The sequence below is a fragment of the Physcomitrium patens genome, chromosome 2 (genome assembly GCF_059467195.1).
Source record: "Physcomitrium patens ecotype Gransden chromosome 2, ASM5946719v1, whole genome shotgun sequence".
Taxonomy (NCBI): domain Eukaryota; kingdom Viridiplantae; phylum Streptophyta; class Bryopsida; order Funariales; family Funariaceae; genus Physcomitrium; species Physcomitrium patens.
The window spans coordinates 7,084,043-7,100,449 of NC_143411.1; the positions used below are offsets into that span (position 1 = coordinate 7,084,043).

The 16,407-nt window shown below is 34.8% G+C and overlaps 1 protein-coding gene across 5 annotated transcripts; it reads right to left on the bottom strand.

Moving 5' to 3' along the window:
- Positions 1-6,204: 6,204 nt before the first annotated feature.
- On the bottom strand, positions 6,205-11,748 carry LOC112277555 (calmodulin-binding protein 60 D). Of its 5 annotated transcripts, none has more exons than XM_024510032.3 (8): positions 10,703-11,748; positions 10,481-10,556; positions 10,113-10,171; positions 9,461-9,954; positions 9,051-9,211; positions 8,692-8,895; positions 8,341-8,527; positions 6,205-7,632 (listed from the first exon to the last, which is right to left on the bottom strand). In XM_024510032.3, exons 1-8 carry the CDS (start codon positions 10,792-10,794, stop codon positions 6,875-6,877), a joined length of 2,031 nt encoding a protein of 676 aa, XP_024365800.1. In that variant the 5' UTR covers positions 10,795-11,748; the 3' UTR covers positions 6,205-6,874. The 5 variants fall into 5 exon arrangements, with proteins under 5 accessions (XP_024365800.1, XP_090101040.1, XP_090101044.1 ...); XM_090244914.1 differs by having other exon boundaries at positions 10,113-10,179; positions 11,545-11,711; XM_090244918.1 differs by having other exon boundaries at positions 11,545-11,665.
- Positions 11,749-16,407: the final 4,659 nt, after the last annotated feature.

A 16,407-nucleotide genomic window follows, 5' to 3' on the forward strand; every position in this document is an offset into this window, starting at 1 on the left:
ATAGAGTAGGCCCTCTTTGGACCCTCTTTTGTTGTGTATTACTTTTTTGGCTTCCAATGTGCACAAAACAGGTGCCAGAAAAGTCCCAGGCACCAGGCCAGGCCTATTCCAGGGTGGGACCAGAACTGATTCCAGGGGTGGAATCTGTGCAGAAAAGGCATGCTGCTGAGCTTGCAGAATAAGTCTCTTCCCCCAATGGAGCTTTCCTATGGGGGGGGGGGTCTTCAGTCAACAGGGTCCCAAAGCAAGTTCTTAGTGAGCCTGAGATGCAGAGATTGATGCATTCCAAGTCCATGCAAGTCTAACCAAAGCTACTATACTATACTATACACAATTCTTGTGGTTTCTAAAGAGATTGAGAAAGAGACCCCCCCCCCCTTGCCCCCACCAGGATACTTGTGGGTGTCACCTCCTCTTTTCCCAATTATTGAACAAGCCTCCTTTCCATCAACAGGGGGCTATAAAACCAATTGTAAGAATAAGAAATATGGTGCTTATTATGAAAGATGGGCTTCAATTTCATTGAGGAGGAGAAGGGCACCCTATGCTAATTGATACTGAGGTGGCAACACATTGTGTAATGTGCATGTTTGACCTACTCTCTCATCCACTGAGAGTTGTTGTTGTTGTTTGATTCCAAGGAGGATGAAACAAAAAGTGTTGAGGAATGAGAGAAAAAATGATTTGAGGGGACAGCAGAAGAATGAGCCTTTTTCAAATTTTTTGGCTTACATTGAAAGGAAATGACTGTGTCAACAAGGCACACAAACACTGGAGGACAAGGTGCAGAGAGAGAGGAATGGGTCAGAATGAAGCAGCAGCAACAACAACAAACAGGAGGCCACTGATTCTGCAATAAACTCAATTCCCCACTTCCCTAGGATCTCTCTCTATCTCTCTATCTCTCCCCCCTTTTCTGTTTTTTGTTTTGTTTTTTTCTACCTCACAATCACCCTTCTTTCACCCTTTTTCTTTTTTTTAATAATTTGTCTTTGAAGGGAAAGTGTCTTTCATGAGGGTGAGATAATACTGGTAGTCACATGTAGCATCACCAACAGTTTTTGATACTGTGGCATCCACACCCCCCCCCCATATTGATGGATGAATGAATATTCAGTAGTCTCCCATCCTCTTCCATTTCCAACCACTCCAAGTGGGCAGTGGACAGACAGACAGACAGACAGCAAAAACAAGAGGCTCAAACCCAAGAGTTTTATGAACCCCCTCCCCCCCCCTTCTTAGAATCAGTAATATGTGTGTGTAAGTGTGAATGTATATGTGAGAGAGAGAGAGAGAGAGAGAGAGAGAATGAGAGTGAGTGGGTGGGTGGGTCCATTGAATAACCAGTCTGGGTCCTGGTGGGGTCTGTGGACTATGAAGTGGTGATGGTGGTGGTGGTGAATAGAGGGGGAGAGAGAGAGAGAGCATGGGCACACTTTGAGGAGTCATTGAGATTTGCCTTATCCTCATACACAGTACACCACCACCACCACTATCCTGTGTTGGATGATGATATGGGGATGATGTGTTGCCAGCATCAGCTACAGAAGCAGCATATATTGACCCCACCTGAAAGAAGTAAGAGTAAGAGTAAGAGTACAAGAGAGACTGAGAGGGACAAAGGCTTGGGAGCCTGCTGGCCTTGCTTCCCATGACATAGAATAATAAGAACAGTTCCTCCTTTTGCTGCTGAAGTTGTCAAATTGAGCAGGCAATGCCAGCCATATTAACACCCCCATCCATGTTCCACTGATTCTTGTCTTGCACCCTCCCCTTTATAAATCAACCAGCAAAGCAAACTCATGGCCATGGACAGTTCTTTGATCATATCTATGGGTGCACCCCCCATTCCTCAGTCTGGATTTTCTGCATACCATTGGATTTGCTTAAACTTAGAGAGATTTGTCTCTTGCCTGAGAATTGCCCCCCACCTCTCTACCCAATTATTTGCTATTGCACAAATAGAGGGTGGAATTTGCTCAGTGCTGATGCCATCATGCCCAAATCCATCCCACTCCTTATCAGAAGCTTGGTCTAATTATCATAAAAAGAAAAAAGGAAAAAATAAAATAAAATAGAATAAATATATAAATATATATAACTAATGAAGAAGCAGAACGACAGAGACTAATTATAGTGGTCTGCCATGGACATGAATAGGCACTGAAGGACAGTCTCCACTGGGGTTCGATCCCATGATCTCACACCTTCTGACACCCTGGAGAGAGCTGCCCGTAACATTGATTTTGGAGGCTGCCCGTTTTTACTCTCCAAGATGGCGGAGAAATCTGGTGTCAGATGCATGGTCCCATTTCACCCAATCAGGAAAATGCCGAATCCTTAGGGGAAAGTAATAACTAATTAGAACTACGTTCATACAATCCCTACATTTATGTATAAAAAATAATGAAAATAAAAATTGACGTTCTGCCCATATTTGGTCCCTGCTCGTATGGCGCTGCCCTTTGCTAGAAGACAATATATTATTAGTTTTATATTTTTATATTATATTCCCATGGGCAATAAAAAGTAATTATCCCAAGAATCTTTTGGGTTCACGAGGATCCAGAGTTTAGGAAAAAAAACAAAGTGGGGCAACAGCTAATCATAAAAGTAATTGAAAAGCCTAATTGTAGTGCCTTCCAGGGGACATGGAACGTATTCTTCATGTCTCTGTTCCTGCTGCCCAGCACACAAAAAAAGGTTAATAAAGTATAATAAAGTAAAAAGCTGTATCCGTGCATTGCTCCTGAGATCTTCTGAATTACTCTGTGTAGATTTGATATATGTATATGTATATATATAGACATTCTATTTTTTTTGGGTGCTTGCTTGCTTGATTATGATTATCATTATTATTATTAAAAGAAAGGAGACACACTGAACAACTTGGTGCAGGAAGAAGTAGAATTTGGCCACACAGTGGCATCAAATTATGAAGGAACTTAAGAAAGGAAATCACGACACAATATGCAAATGATACATGAGAAAGAAAAATACTAAGATAAGTTTAACAGCCAATAGGAAGCAGTAAACAATGTAGAATGGCTGACGTGGACAAAACATTTAATGTTTCTTTTATCTTTATTCTCTCATGAAGATAGAACAATCAACAAGATGCCTGGTCAACACAAGAGAATGCGTTTCATATTTTATGATGTTGACACCTTTTCCATGAATAGAAACACAATTATATTAAGATTTTGTTTAATAATTAAAAATTATGTGATTGAGAAATGATTAATAATCTTTTATAAAAGTCGTTTTAATTTTAGAAATTGTTTCATTTTATTATAATTATATTTGGTATAAAAAATGCTTATCATACCTCACTATTTTTGGATAGGTTCATACTGTCAATCAAGACACAAAATGCTACTCATTTAATATCATCAAGAGAAAAAAAAAAATGTAATTAATATAATTGAAATCTTAATTACTTTTGATAAAAATCTAGGCTACAAAATCATGTAATCTTGGCCAAATACCATACTAGAACCTATTCTTGTGCTGACAACAAATCAAAGCCATATATGCCTTAAACTTTAAATATTTTACTAATTGAAGATTTTAGGGTATAGGTAACATAAAATAATAAATAAAATATGAGTAAAAAATATATTAGTTTATAGTAAAATATTTTCTAATTTACAGCATGTACTACCAATGTTTTTTAAGAAGTTCAAATATTTAAGTCTCTTATGTTTTCATTTTCATATTTTTATTTTTATTTTATTCACAATTTTATTAGAATCGTATTTTTTTAAAAAATCATAAATGTAGCTTATTACCCCTGTAGTATGTGTGAGACCTTAGAAATAGCTATTTAAAAATAAATAAATAAAATCTGCCCAACTTGTCATAACATAATACAAGGTCTCAATGTGCCAAAGAAAAGAAAATAGCAATTGAAAGAATATGTTGGTTATTTTTTTAAGATAATCAAATAAATATGGTTAAAATAATAAATTGGTAATTTTGAAGTTAGTGACATCTTCTAGTGAGTAGTTGTAGCCAATAAGATAACGTTTTTCTTATTCAAACATTAAAATTTACATAGTTTCTATTCCAAAGAATGATCAAGTATTTACAACTCAATCAATAATTTAAAAATCTTATTCTATGCTATTTTATTTTAAAAAAAATATAATTTTGAATAATAATGTTTAAAGTAGTTATTATTGTATATAAATATGACAAGAAAGTCATCTAATAGTGTTAAAGGCATATTAACCAATTTAACTGTGATCCAACCAAATTTTACATAATCAGGCAAATTGAAAATTTTGTAACTTAAATTCTTTTTAATTATAATAGGCAATTCTATTTAATAAGAAAAAAAATTAAAAGATATTTGAGAGAATTGTGGTTGATCTAAAATAAAGTAATTATTGCTTTTGTATGATAAGAGAAAATTGATGCATCTACAAACTTGAGATGTCCAATACAAATAAAAAGAACAAAAGAAATTGTATTGCACCAATTCTAAAAGTATGAGTCAGCTAGGCAAACCTAGATCTAAGTAATTTTATTCATGTAGTTATTAATACATATTAACAACTCTTAGCAGGCCAATATCATTGCAGTATCCAAATTCTTAATGTTTTTACTAAAAAAAATTTCTGTTCTCTTAATGAGTCCCAAAGATGTTTTAACATGCCATGCAATACAAATATTACTAAGAAATATTGTACTTCATTACTTTTGAATTTAAAAAGCATAATAATATTCCATTTAGTTGTATCGAATGATCAATAGCTAAATCCCTACACAAAATGTGGTTGGTGTCAATAAACTATAATCAAAATACATACATTAAGTTTGTATGGGAAGTTTGAACAAAATAGTATTCAAACCAAAATCTCTTTCTTTGATTAATGGAATGTTAATAATAAGCTTGAGTGATAGCACTTCAATCCACAACGAAATTATCATCTATCTTTTATTATCTATTTATATTCATACCTGCATACAATTTTTTATTTATTTTATTTATTTATTTTTAAATGTAAGTAAAACGAGCACAACTATTTGAATATCGGTCTAATATTTTATTTTTGATATTTTATAGTTGTTTTGGTAGGCATTTGGCAGCAGCCAAATAGTTGCAACTTTGAATCTTCATTCACCTTTCACGTGTTAAAAACCCAATGTGATCTTTATAATTATCATCACAGAAATGGTTTCAAAACATTCCTAAGCTTATGACAATTTTAAGTTGATTAATAGTTGGGGTGTTCAGAGAGCAGCTAATTGTTGTGCCTCTAATCAACAAATCATATAAAAACCAAGTTCGGTAAGTGTAAATATAAACAAAGATTCTCCTGCAATTTTCCAATCTTTCTTTCCAAGATGATTCTATTGCAGTACCCTAAAATAGTGAAAGGCATTTTGCTCATGGATAGTTTCAAAGATCCAACTCAAATTTTTTCTTCATACTTATATTTTTGAAGGAAGAGTTTCATTTCAGGGGGTTTGCAATCATGTAGATTAAATTAAGCCAAACCAGTGTAGTATAGAGTTGTTTTTTTTCAGAGGAAAACAAGAGGAACATACTTGCCCAGATACATTTCATTCTGTGGAGATGCAATTCGATTGTATGAAAGTTTTTTTCGTTAGTTGTAAGTAATATATCATGCTCTTACCTTTTCTTCTTCTTCTTCTTCTTCTTTTTTTTTGTTTTTTTCTTTCAAGTTTCAATTTTCTTAAAAAATATGATATTCAAAGAGAATGACAGGGTTTCAAGTCATTCTCAAAATTCAGTTTTTTTTTAATATTTAAAGCTCTTGTTCCTATATACTGCAGAATGAGTATACAATCATCCTTTAGAACATGAATGAAAACAATGTGATAATGGACACACAAAATACGACATACCAGACTAAGTAAAAATAATAAAACATGGACAATAATATGAGCATAACAGAAAAAGCAAAGCAAAGTCATTATTCCTGAGCACAAGGCTTCAAAATATTGTCGCTAAAGAAGAAAAATGAGTTGAATTAGTGCTGCATTTTGTGTGGTCTCAGTTGACCACGACTACACTGTTTGGCATTGAAAGACCGTTTTAGCCTTTAAGGGCTTTATCACAATTATTCTTGTCCATTTACAAGAGAAATCGTCTCATAGATACAAAAGAAAATAGAAACACTGAATTGAATCAACAAAGAGGAAACTAGTTGCAGTGCGAAGATAAACTGGAAATTAGTAAAGAAGATAGGGAATCATGTTCCTGTGCTTTCCAGAATGAATCACAACATAAATATTACTACGTCTTGGGACTAAAACTAAGAGCATGAACTTCACGAAAAATCAATGGCCTTCCACAACCGTCAGCTCAGTTAATAGCCACATAATAATCTTAATCTATCTATATCTATATATATATATATATATATATAGATCACTCCAACGTCCACAATCGCCTTCCGTTCTTCGCTTGAGACAGATTCCAACCCAGTACACGAGGGAGGAAAAGAGTGAATGTATTTAGCACAAATATAGAGATCCCAAGTCATACTATTCTATCTAAAACATACATCAGCGGCTTGATAGCAGAATACATAGCTATTACCCAAGAGAACCACACAAGCTGCAGAGCTGCTGTATCGAAAGGCGGATTCCACTTCCCACAGAACCAATAAAATCTTAAAGAAACTAGATAATCAAGAGCGCGGCCCTTCTCCATCACCATGTTCAACAAATGACTTCAGAGCCATAAGTTTCTGTTCACCACTAACAACACATCACCTTCGAAGTGACTTGATAAGACCTGAACCTGGGAGGGAAGAATCATTACCAGAGCTACTAATCACGAGACGGAACCTTACGCTTCGAAAGAATCAGTCCTACCAAATACTTTAGAAGGCCGTGGTTATGAATCAGGATCATCAGCTTCTTCAAGTTGAGCCCTCTTTGCAGCTGCACGTTTACGAATGAAGATGCCCCAATGAAGTGCTGCTTTCAACTTCAACCAACTTACATACGCCCTACCGTTTGGTCGAGGCTTGTGCTCGTCCACAGTCTCTTCACCTGTACCCGGTGGATCTAAAAATGGAAACGTATCATCTCCAGGGGTAGGACAATCTGCGCTAAACGAAATATCGCCTAACTGTCCGTTGTACATGCGAAGCAGCTGCTGAATTTGTGTGTGCATGTCCTCGTTCTCTAAAAGCTCCATACTTCGGGCCCGAATTTCGTCCTCAGTAACATCAGACATTAACATCCTGCCAAAACTCTCCTGTCGTTGAAAATTTCGTCGGGATTGCTGCTGCTCCTCCTGCTGCTGCTGCAGCTGCTGCCGCCAATCACTAGTGCCTGACGTGGAACCATTCATCACAGCAGGAACGAAGGGAGTAACACCAGAACTTGATACCGCTGTGCTGCTTTGTGAATGACCTAGAGCTAAGCCAGTCAACCCATTGTGATCTGTAAGCAGTAGACTCTCAGGAGGCTTGGACAAAACAGGTTGATTATGAGTCTCAATGTTGCTGTTCATCTGCAGAATGGGTTCTGTGATACTTTGATTGTCTGGTAGCTGACTAATAGAACCAGGAAATGACAGTGGAGTAATTTTTATCGGTTCCGGTCCATACGACAGGGACCCTGATCTTGATTCACCTTCACCACCACCTGCATAGTTGTATAGACACGTAACGAATCAACTGTAGAAACGTCCTAATACACGTTCAAGCTGAATAGAAGGTGAAGTATGCTTTCAGTGGCCCGAGGTAGCACCAGGAAAACCATCTGAACGCACACTGAAGTAGGCAAACGTAATAAAAATACCTTTCCGCAGTTGAAAATGAGGTTACTGGAAATTGGTCAAAATGCTCTACACTGCGTATTAGGCTACAATCAGACTATTTTGCTTACGAAAGATCTCGACGCAATTGGATGGTCAACTTTGTAAGCACAGATCTCCAGGATACAAGGTATTGAAAGAAAAGAAAAAAAGAAAAAGAAAGAAGCCTGCCCAATCAATCTCCTAAGGCTTGCGCTCAAGACGGACTCTTCTACTGTATTGGTTGAAAGAAGTAATCCCCTGATTAGTCCAGCTCAAGCGCACACTCAACTATGTTACACACTTGGCCTTCAAAGTTGCAGACTGCAGTACCCTGGCAGATAAATGCACATTTTTCAGGTTACACCTGAAAGCTCTCGATAGAACTTCCAGTGGGTCATGCTGACGCCACTTCATGCTAACCCTCAGGAACTTGAACCCAAAGACCGCTCCTTACTCGCCCACCATTCAAACCCTGGGCTAGTAAACTCATGCAATGACATCCTCTATAAATAATGTGCATGTCTGTAGGCTTTGCTGATGGTTCAGACTCGGACCTTGCGAATGGGTATTGGGAGTATTGGACATACTGGATACTTTGCCTCCACCAAACCGGTCCGCAGTGTGAGTATCAAACTCTTTTGCTTGATGTAACGTCTTCACACCGATCAACGCCTCCCCATCATACTCTATTACGTTCATCCAGTTCTCGTAAGCCACTTTTACGAGCTTGTCTACATAAACCTGTGCATCAATTCACACAGCACATTCAGAAATTGATGTGCTTGATGAAGAAAAAGAAACTAGGAAACATTGAGGAAAATGACATGCAACAACGGGACATGGGCCGACGCATATGCAAGTATAGAAAAAAGTTACGCCAACATTAGAGATACTTGTTACAGTACCTTCTCGCTGTCAGAGAGGGAATCCACTGACATGTATGAACCATCAGCGGTAAGCCCCATCAGCTGGAAAATGTCGTTGAAAATAACGCCAATGTTCTGCTTCTCGTCAGCATAGTATACTTGCAACTTTCCACTCAAAACACAAGTCTTCGCGTGCTCCACTGTACCCTCCCAAATCTTGTTCGACATTCCAGTTCCCAAAATCTGCACAAATCAAATGATGTCAAGTTTTGAGCACAACACTGGGCGATGATGAAATTGTAGAATGCGTAGGCAGTGGACAGAGTTGAGTCTAGATTTCCGCGATTCAAATACCTTAGATGATATTGCATTGCATAAGTTTAGCATGGGACACTTACGTTACGCAGCCTTTGAGGATCCATCACAACCAGTCGCAAAAAATCCTCGACTGTCATAATGCGAGACTGATTGAGACGCTTGTGAAAAGCACCGTCCTTGCCAATTTTGTCCAATCGCCAGACCTCATCATTCAAGGAAGGCGGGTAGTGCTTCTTGTAAACTGCAGAATGTGACCGACAACGATTCTTAGAAACAGAAACGTATCCATTCCTAATATTTCCACTGATCCTTCGTACTTCTTCCAGGGACCGTAAAAAGGCAGGCAGTAGGAATGTACACTGGTCATTCACCAATTCTAGAGCATATTGAAGGTCCGAACTTCTAAATCCCAAAAACGAGAAGCCATATAACCGAATACTGCGGCGTAAGGAACATTACAATCTAGATAGAGGTGAGGTAAGAAACATACGCTCTCCACGATGATCCTTCACAGTAAAGGCCTCGGTCTTGGCTTCTCGAATTCGCAAGCCCTCACAAAATCCAGATGAAGTTTTCACGCCTAATCGAAACTTGCGACTGCGAATCCAACTGGAATTATCTGTAAATGTCAACTCTCCCAAAGTCCCCACCCCATCCTTCAATGTGACAGTAAGGTCTCCAGTGAGGAGAGGCCTTTTTCCATCCCTCTCCCTAACCTCAAAATTTTCAAACTCTTCCTGGGTCCAATTGCCCTCTTCCTCTGCTGTGAAATCACCTTCTAAAACTACAATGTCCAGCTTAGCGGAGGCTTCTGGACCAGTGGTAACAACTTGACCCGTGACGGCATGCTGTAGAACAAGGTGAATTGCTGAACCTTGCTCTCCCTCGACTTTGCTTCCGGTGAAGAGAGGAAAAGCTAGCTTATTCCTGAATTCCAAGCGCAAACCCTGTTGGTCTGGGCCTTGCACCCTCTTTGGTGACGACCTGCGAACATTGATTTAAGAGAAAAAGGTTCAAAACCAGAAACTAATTTGCGTTGCGTTGACATTGAAACATTGAGTAAATAGACCTGTCGAGTGAGAGCCCGACAGAAAACAATGAAAATGGATACATAAAATTGAATCTAGTTCCTAATAGCATACCGGATCCCCAGTTTTGGAGGAGCGAGCTTAGCAAGCGCACGCTCAACCTCCTCTGCAACCTGCATTGCTTCATGAAATCAACCCTTTGTGAGTAATATACAAACCTGGTCGCTTCCTTCATTCACTGCAGGTTAAATGACCACCACAGTAGCCAGTTCCAAGGCAATTGGAACCGTAAGCTCAACATTTCAGAATTAAAAAATCACTCAAAATACATCCCATGTGGTTGACAGATAATTCAAAACACGATCCGATAGCGTAGAGTTCTGCTCCTCTAAAAATTCTGTACTCTAAAGCAATGATAAAATCACGGTTCCTGCTACCGAGTTTCCCTCTCAAAATTGGGAACAGTATCGATAGGTTCTTACCACACGTCGAAGCATAGGCTCCAAACTTGAGCATAGTTTCTGCAGCATATCCATTTTCACAGCCTCCACTATGACCCTACATTACAGCAAACAGAATCTTTCTTTTAAAAAAAGGAGCTCAATATAGCACATTACATATAAAAATTCACACTGACCCCAATTTGATACTGCCGCAGATGGTTATAAGCAAAACAAATAGTAGTCGTACAAAGACGTCCAAACCTCGCGAGTTGGGATCGAGGACGTTTCTTTTCCGGCATGCCATCTTTCGAAGCATCCTTACCAATAGGTCGTTTATCTCCTCCCAAACTCATCGTTATCGTCGAACTAGCTTTAGAATAACTCAGATGGGCAGTCGAAATCAAGTTGCAAGTGAGTCAAGCAGCCAATGCACTAGCCACTACTCAAACACAAATTACCTCACTAGAAGGAAACTTGAACACATCCACTCTGACCCTTCCAATGTCGGAGAAAACATCTTTACCCCACTTCTGAATTTTCTTTCCTGGAAATGTATCACGATCTAACATCAAAAACACCAACTAAGTCGGGTCACTACACTTCAACATCTTCATCTCCACAATACACAAACGTAACGATATCCGTTCACATCGACACAGCTTCTACTTGCGATTGTAGCCTTCCTGAACCCTCACTTTAGGCAAACCTCCCACAGCTCGAGCCAGAACTTGGAACCCTCTTCCTCTTCGGGCTATGATCCAGTATTCTCGCAAGATCCTCCGCCCGCAATGCTCTCCGGCACTGCTAAGGAAAAACTCCCGCGACAATGCTCGTCTTACTCCCCTCACTCCAACACCATAACCTAAACACCGAGCGCAAGGGATTCCATTCCGCGATCCAGACTCGCACACTCTGTCACACCCAATGCTTCCAAGAGATTGCCAAAACATTACAAGCATCCCAATCTGTGAGCTGAACCCGAACCCACCGCGCGTTACTCATGGTCACTCATAATTCCATGCTAGTCTCGGAGTCGGGGGGGGGGGGGGGGGGGGGGGGGGGGGTTGAAGTTGGTGGGTGTGGGCGAAGAGTGCCAATCCTACCATAGCTCAAAAATAGTGTCAGCATAGTGTCTCTCGCAACAGCCCCACACGCCACAGCTCCGACGACCTGCACGGTGTAAAAATTAACCCACTTGCTCTTTTCACAACTAGATTACCACTTCAGGATTTTCCTAATGCATCTCAAAAGCACGACGTCCATCGGCAACAGGCAAATCTCTGAGGTTCTGATCGCCGAAAGAGTTTATGTTGTACTGGTGGAATTGCAGCAAGCGATCGCAGTACAACAGCATCCCTTGAGGGTGTTCGATCCTACGCTTTCGAAACCGAATTAACAAAAACAAAACAAAACAAACAAACAAAAAATAAAAATAAAATTACGGCTCCAAGACGACCACTGGAGCGATTGCCGCTCGTGGGAAATAGTGAGTTAGATTTTGTAAAATACTCGCCGTATGCTGCGTTTGGGCGATGATGCCCAAATTCCTTTTCTGTTTCTCCCCCCATCGCTCTTTCTCCAGAGTTAGTTCCAATCTCGGCGGTGCTTGTAGACCTCACATGTCGAGTTTGCAACGAGGTTCTTCAACTGGGTGTCGGTGGAATTGATTGTGCTGAAATTATGCATCTTTTTTTTTCCATAAGTTATACAGACGAGGCAATCACTGTGATGTAATTTTTTTTTAGTACTTTTTTAAAATTATCTTCTTATATGTATGTATATATATATATATATATATATATATACACTCATATATACACACACATGCGATTCTTGTAATTCTTATAAATAAATAAGATGTGTTGATGGATGTAAATCAGTTTGAGAGAACATTTGATGTGGTTGTGTTTTTAGGGGGATGTCACACAATAGTAGTGACCAAGACGACACTACCATACCGTACACCACAAATATATATGAGTTGATAAGTGAGTATTAATAAGTGAAAGGGGGGGGGGGCAGCTGGGGCCACTATTTTGAGGTAGAGGGGTGGAAGTAAAAAAGAACACTTTCTCCTCCTTCTCCCAATAATCACTTTCTCCTCTCTTTATTTATTTATATATATATATATGTGTGTGTGTGTATATATATATATATATATATATGTGTGTGTGTGTGTATATATATATATATATGTGTGTGTGTATATATATATATATATATATATATATGTGTGTGTATACATATATATATATATATGTGTGTGTATACATATATATATATATGTGTGTGTGTATACATATATATATATATATATGTGTTCATAATTCCAAGTCCTGGTCTGCAAGTCCAGACTTCTGTCAGCTTTTTTGTAGTAAGTCATGGAGCTCGTCCCTCACTCTTGGTTGCTGCTCCCAGTCCCACAGCTAGTGTGTCTCTACTCCCCATCTTTATTTTCACTGCTCTTCAACCTCATGAATCAATCCTATTTGCTGCAAAATCCTCACGCTAGTTTTTCAATCTACTATTCCTTTCTACTGTATTCTTGCAACAAATTGTAATTTCTTGGTAAGCTTGCACATGCTAATTTAGTCGAATAAATTAATTTGAACTTAAGATGCACATCAACTCCGAGGTCAGATTAAAAAAATAAAAATAAAAATAAAAACACACCCACCCACACACAATGTTGTTTTGCAACTTTTTCAACTTTGGTTTTAAAAATGATAAATGATAATGTTACATCACTATCTCCATAAGTTTTATTATGTTTTTTGCATTAAATTTTATGTTTTATGTTTTTGTTTTGTTTTGATTTTGATTTATTATTATTATTATTATTATTTTTTTCTTTTGTGTGTGTGTACTGAATCACGAGGTTTTTAATTTTCTAAAAACAGTTCTTTGTATACTTATACATACATATGTTATATTTTATTTTTGTGTCATTATTATTTTACAATCATATAATGGAACTATTGTCTCTATGGTCTGAAATATTTTTGAGAAGACCTTATTTTTGTTCTCAAAGGTATATAAATTCAAATATTTAAGAAAATAAAAAAGCCCCAATGTAATAGTTTTATACTCATCACAAAAATGCATCAGTAAACATTATGTTAACACTGAAAAATTTAAAGTTAAGAACAAAAAGATACAAAAAACATGTATGTTAAAGATTTATCAGAAAAAAGTATTTTATTGTATTAAAATTATTCTTAAAAATTGAAGTTATTTAATATAAATTAGAAACATCTATGATGTAATAAAGTTATTTTTTCACTGTGGAATTTCAGGATTATCTTAGTAACATAGATATTTAAAAAATAAGTAAATTTATTAACTTTGATGTGATTTTTAGGCCTACAATAGATATTCCAAGCATGTCTATAAAAAGACAGAAGATTATGTGGAGATTATTATACAAATAAAAAATAAAAAACTTACAAATTTCAATTTAAAGAAATATAAATATTATTACAACAAGTTGTTTTACATAACTCGTTTTAATTTGAAAAATAAAATAAAATAAAAATTTATGTAATAAATCACAATATCAAAATAGATATTTTTTTAAATGTTCTATATTATTTTCCATTTAATATACATATAAAATATATATATATATATATATATAGAAGGTGTTCCTAATGCCCCTACTAGTTGCCCTAAATTTGTATTGCATACCACAATGCACATTATCTAGCAGGAAAAAGTATGATATATTAGCAATATCATATATATATATATATATATATATACATATTAAAACTTTAAAATTATTTTATTTTATACATTTTACACATTAAAAAAGTGTAAAAATTATATTATGTATTACATTATATTTATGTTTCTTTATGAAAAAATGTTTTAAACTTAATATAATTTTAAAATATAAGACATTTTAATATAATAAAATATGAGTAATAATTTTTTATATAAATTTTTTATTATGATTTTTTCTAAATAGAATAAAATTATTTAGAATAAAACATTTAATTTATTCAGTAAATACCTACAAATTTTAATAAAAATTTAATTATATAAAATTGTATATATATGTATATGTACTTCTACAATACATCATACTAATGTAAAATACTCAATTAATATTTAACACACAAACATACACACTCACACACACACATATATATATATATATATATATATCATAAAACTATTATGTTTTTATTTTAATATATATATTATTTAAATACCAAAATCATTGTTATTTATGAATGATTTATTTTATAAGTCTATATAATTATACCTATTTTTTTTTATAATAAGAGTATTGAAATTGTATGTAACATTGACACTGATTCTTTCATTATAGAAGAATTGAAAAATTAGTCTACTTGGCTTAAAGAAACAAGAGCATTGAATATACTTTGCAATTCATAATAAAGACTAACATGCAAATTTGATTTAATAACAACATTTGCTTAATGAGTTCTAATAGTTTTTTCAACTACTTTAAGTTTTTTATTTAATTTTTTTTGGTTTAAAAAATTGTAAGTCAATGTACCAATATCAAATAAAAAATAAATATTCCAAATACAACATAGATTAATACATAAGTATTAAATTCACACAATATAGTGTTTATTGTAGCCTAAAAATTATCTAATAAATATTTTTTCTTTTCTAATTTTTTGTAACCTTTTTTATTATAATTTTGATTTAAAAATATAAATATGAATATAAAATAGATGTAGTAGTGTTGTAGGTAATTAACTTTAAAAGCATCTATTAAATATATGGGATTCATACAATATACTCACTACAATTTTGAATTTCGTTTTGTATATTTGATAAAGAAACTTATTAATTTTTTGTTTCAATTTATTTGAAATATATTTCTAAATATAGAGAATTAAAATCCTATTTTAAATATCAAATTAAAAAAATCATAGTACTGTAAGAGTTATTATACTTTTAAAATACCTTGACTTTAGACCTATATTAATTAATTGATCATTTTAATGTTTAACATTATAGTTAAAAAAATCAAGTGATTTTTTAATTTAAGACTTTAATTAGCAATATTTTATGTGTATATATATATATATATATATATATATATATATATATATATATGATGATTTTTTAATTTGAATTTAAATTTATTGAATAATACACTTTTGTAAAATTTATTAACTTTTAAGTGTTAATATTACAAAATTTAAGTTATTTTTCAAAAAATTACTATAGTTTTATATTTATTAATACTATAAAATTGAAAAAATCAAACTACATTATTTTTAATGAAATTATTACAATTTTTTTTTACTAAAACATGTAATATTTTAAATTTTTGTTTATACATATATGTACATACATACACATCTATTTGTCATTTGATATCTTGATAGTTTTGTTAATTTATATCTCTTTATGTTTTGAATTATAAATTGAAAATCTAAATATTTTTAATATCTATCATGATCAATTATAAAATTATTTTTTATTTAGAAGCAATGGCCATACATTTGTAGGTAATTAGCATAAGTATACAAGTGACTTGGCATTTGTTACTTCATGTGCAAGAGTTTGCTAGAATAGCAATGACTTGGAAGCTAAAATAACCTTGATTGACGTCATCCTGGAAAAAAAATGCAAAACAAGTAAAGTATATTATTACAGACATGTCAATCCTAAACTCCATTACACTTTAAAATCACACCAATAGACTTGAGAAGATAAAAATTATATAGTATTGTACAAAACATTATCTGTGATTCCATCTTCAAATCAAATTATTTTCGTACAAGTAAGAAGGAGTGTAAGAAGTGCAAAAAATCCAATAGTCCCAATACTTTCAACAGTAGAATATCAAAATCAATATTCGTCAATAGAAAATAGAAAATAAAATTCAAAAATCACATATATCCTAGATTCTAATTTAAAAATTTACATTATTATTAAAATTTGAATTTTTTGAGGTTCCACGTTCAATACTTTTG

What these genes read in the sequence shown, in the direction of transcription:
- LOC112277555 (XM_024510032.3), bottom strand. Translation starts at nt 10,794, where the DNA reads ATGAGTTTGGGAGGAGATAAACGACCTATTGGTAAGGATGCTTCGAAA. An exon ending in AGCCTATGCTTCGACGTGTG is followed by an intron (nt 10,172 to 10,480) that starts GTAAGAACCTAT and finishes GAAGCAATGCAG; the next exon opens with GTTGCAGAGGAGGTTGAGCG. An exon ending in CCCTCTCTGACAGCGAGAAG is followed by an intron (nt 8,528 to 8,691) that starts GTACTGTAACAA and finishes ATTGATGCACAG; the next exon opens with GTTTATGTAGACAAGCTCGT.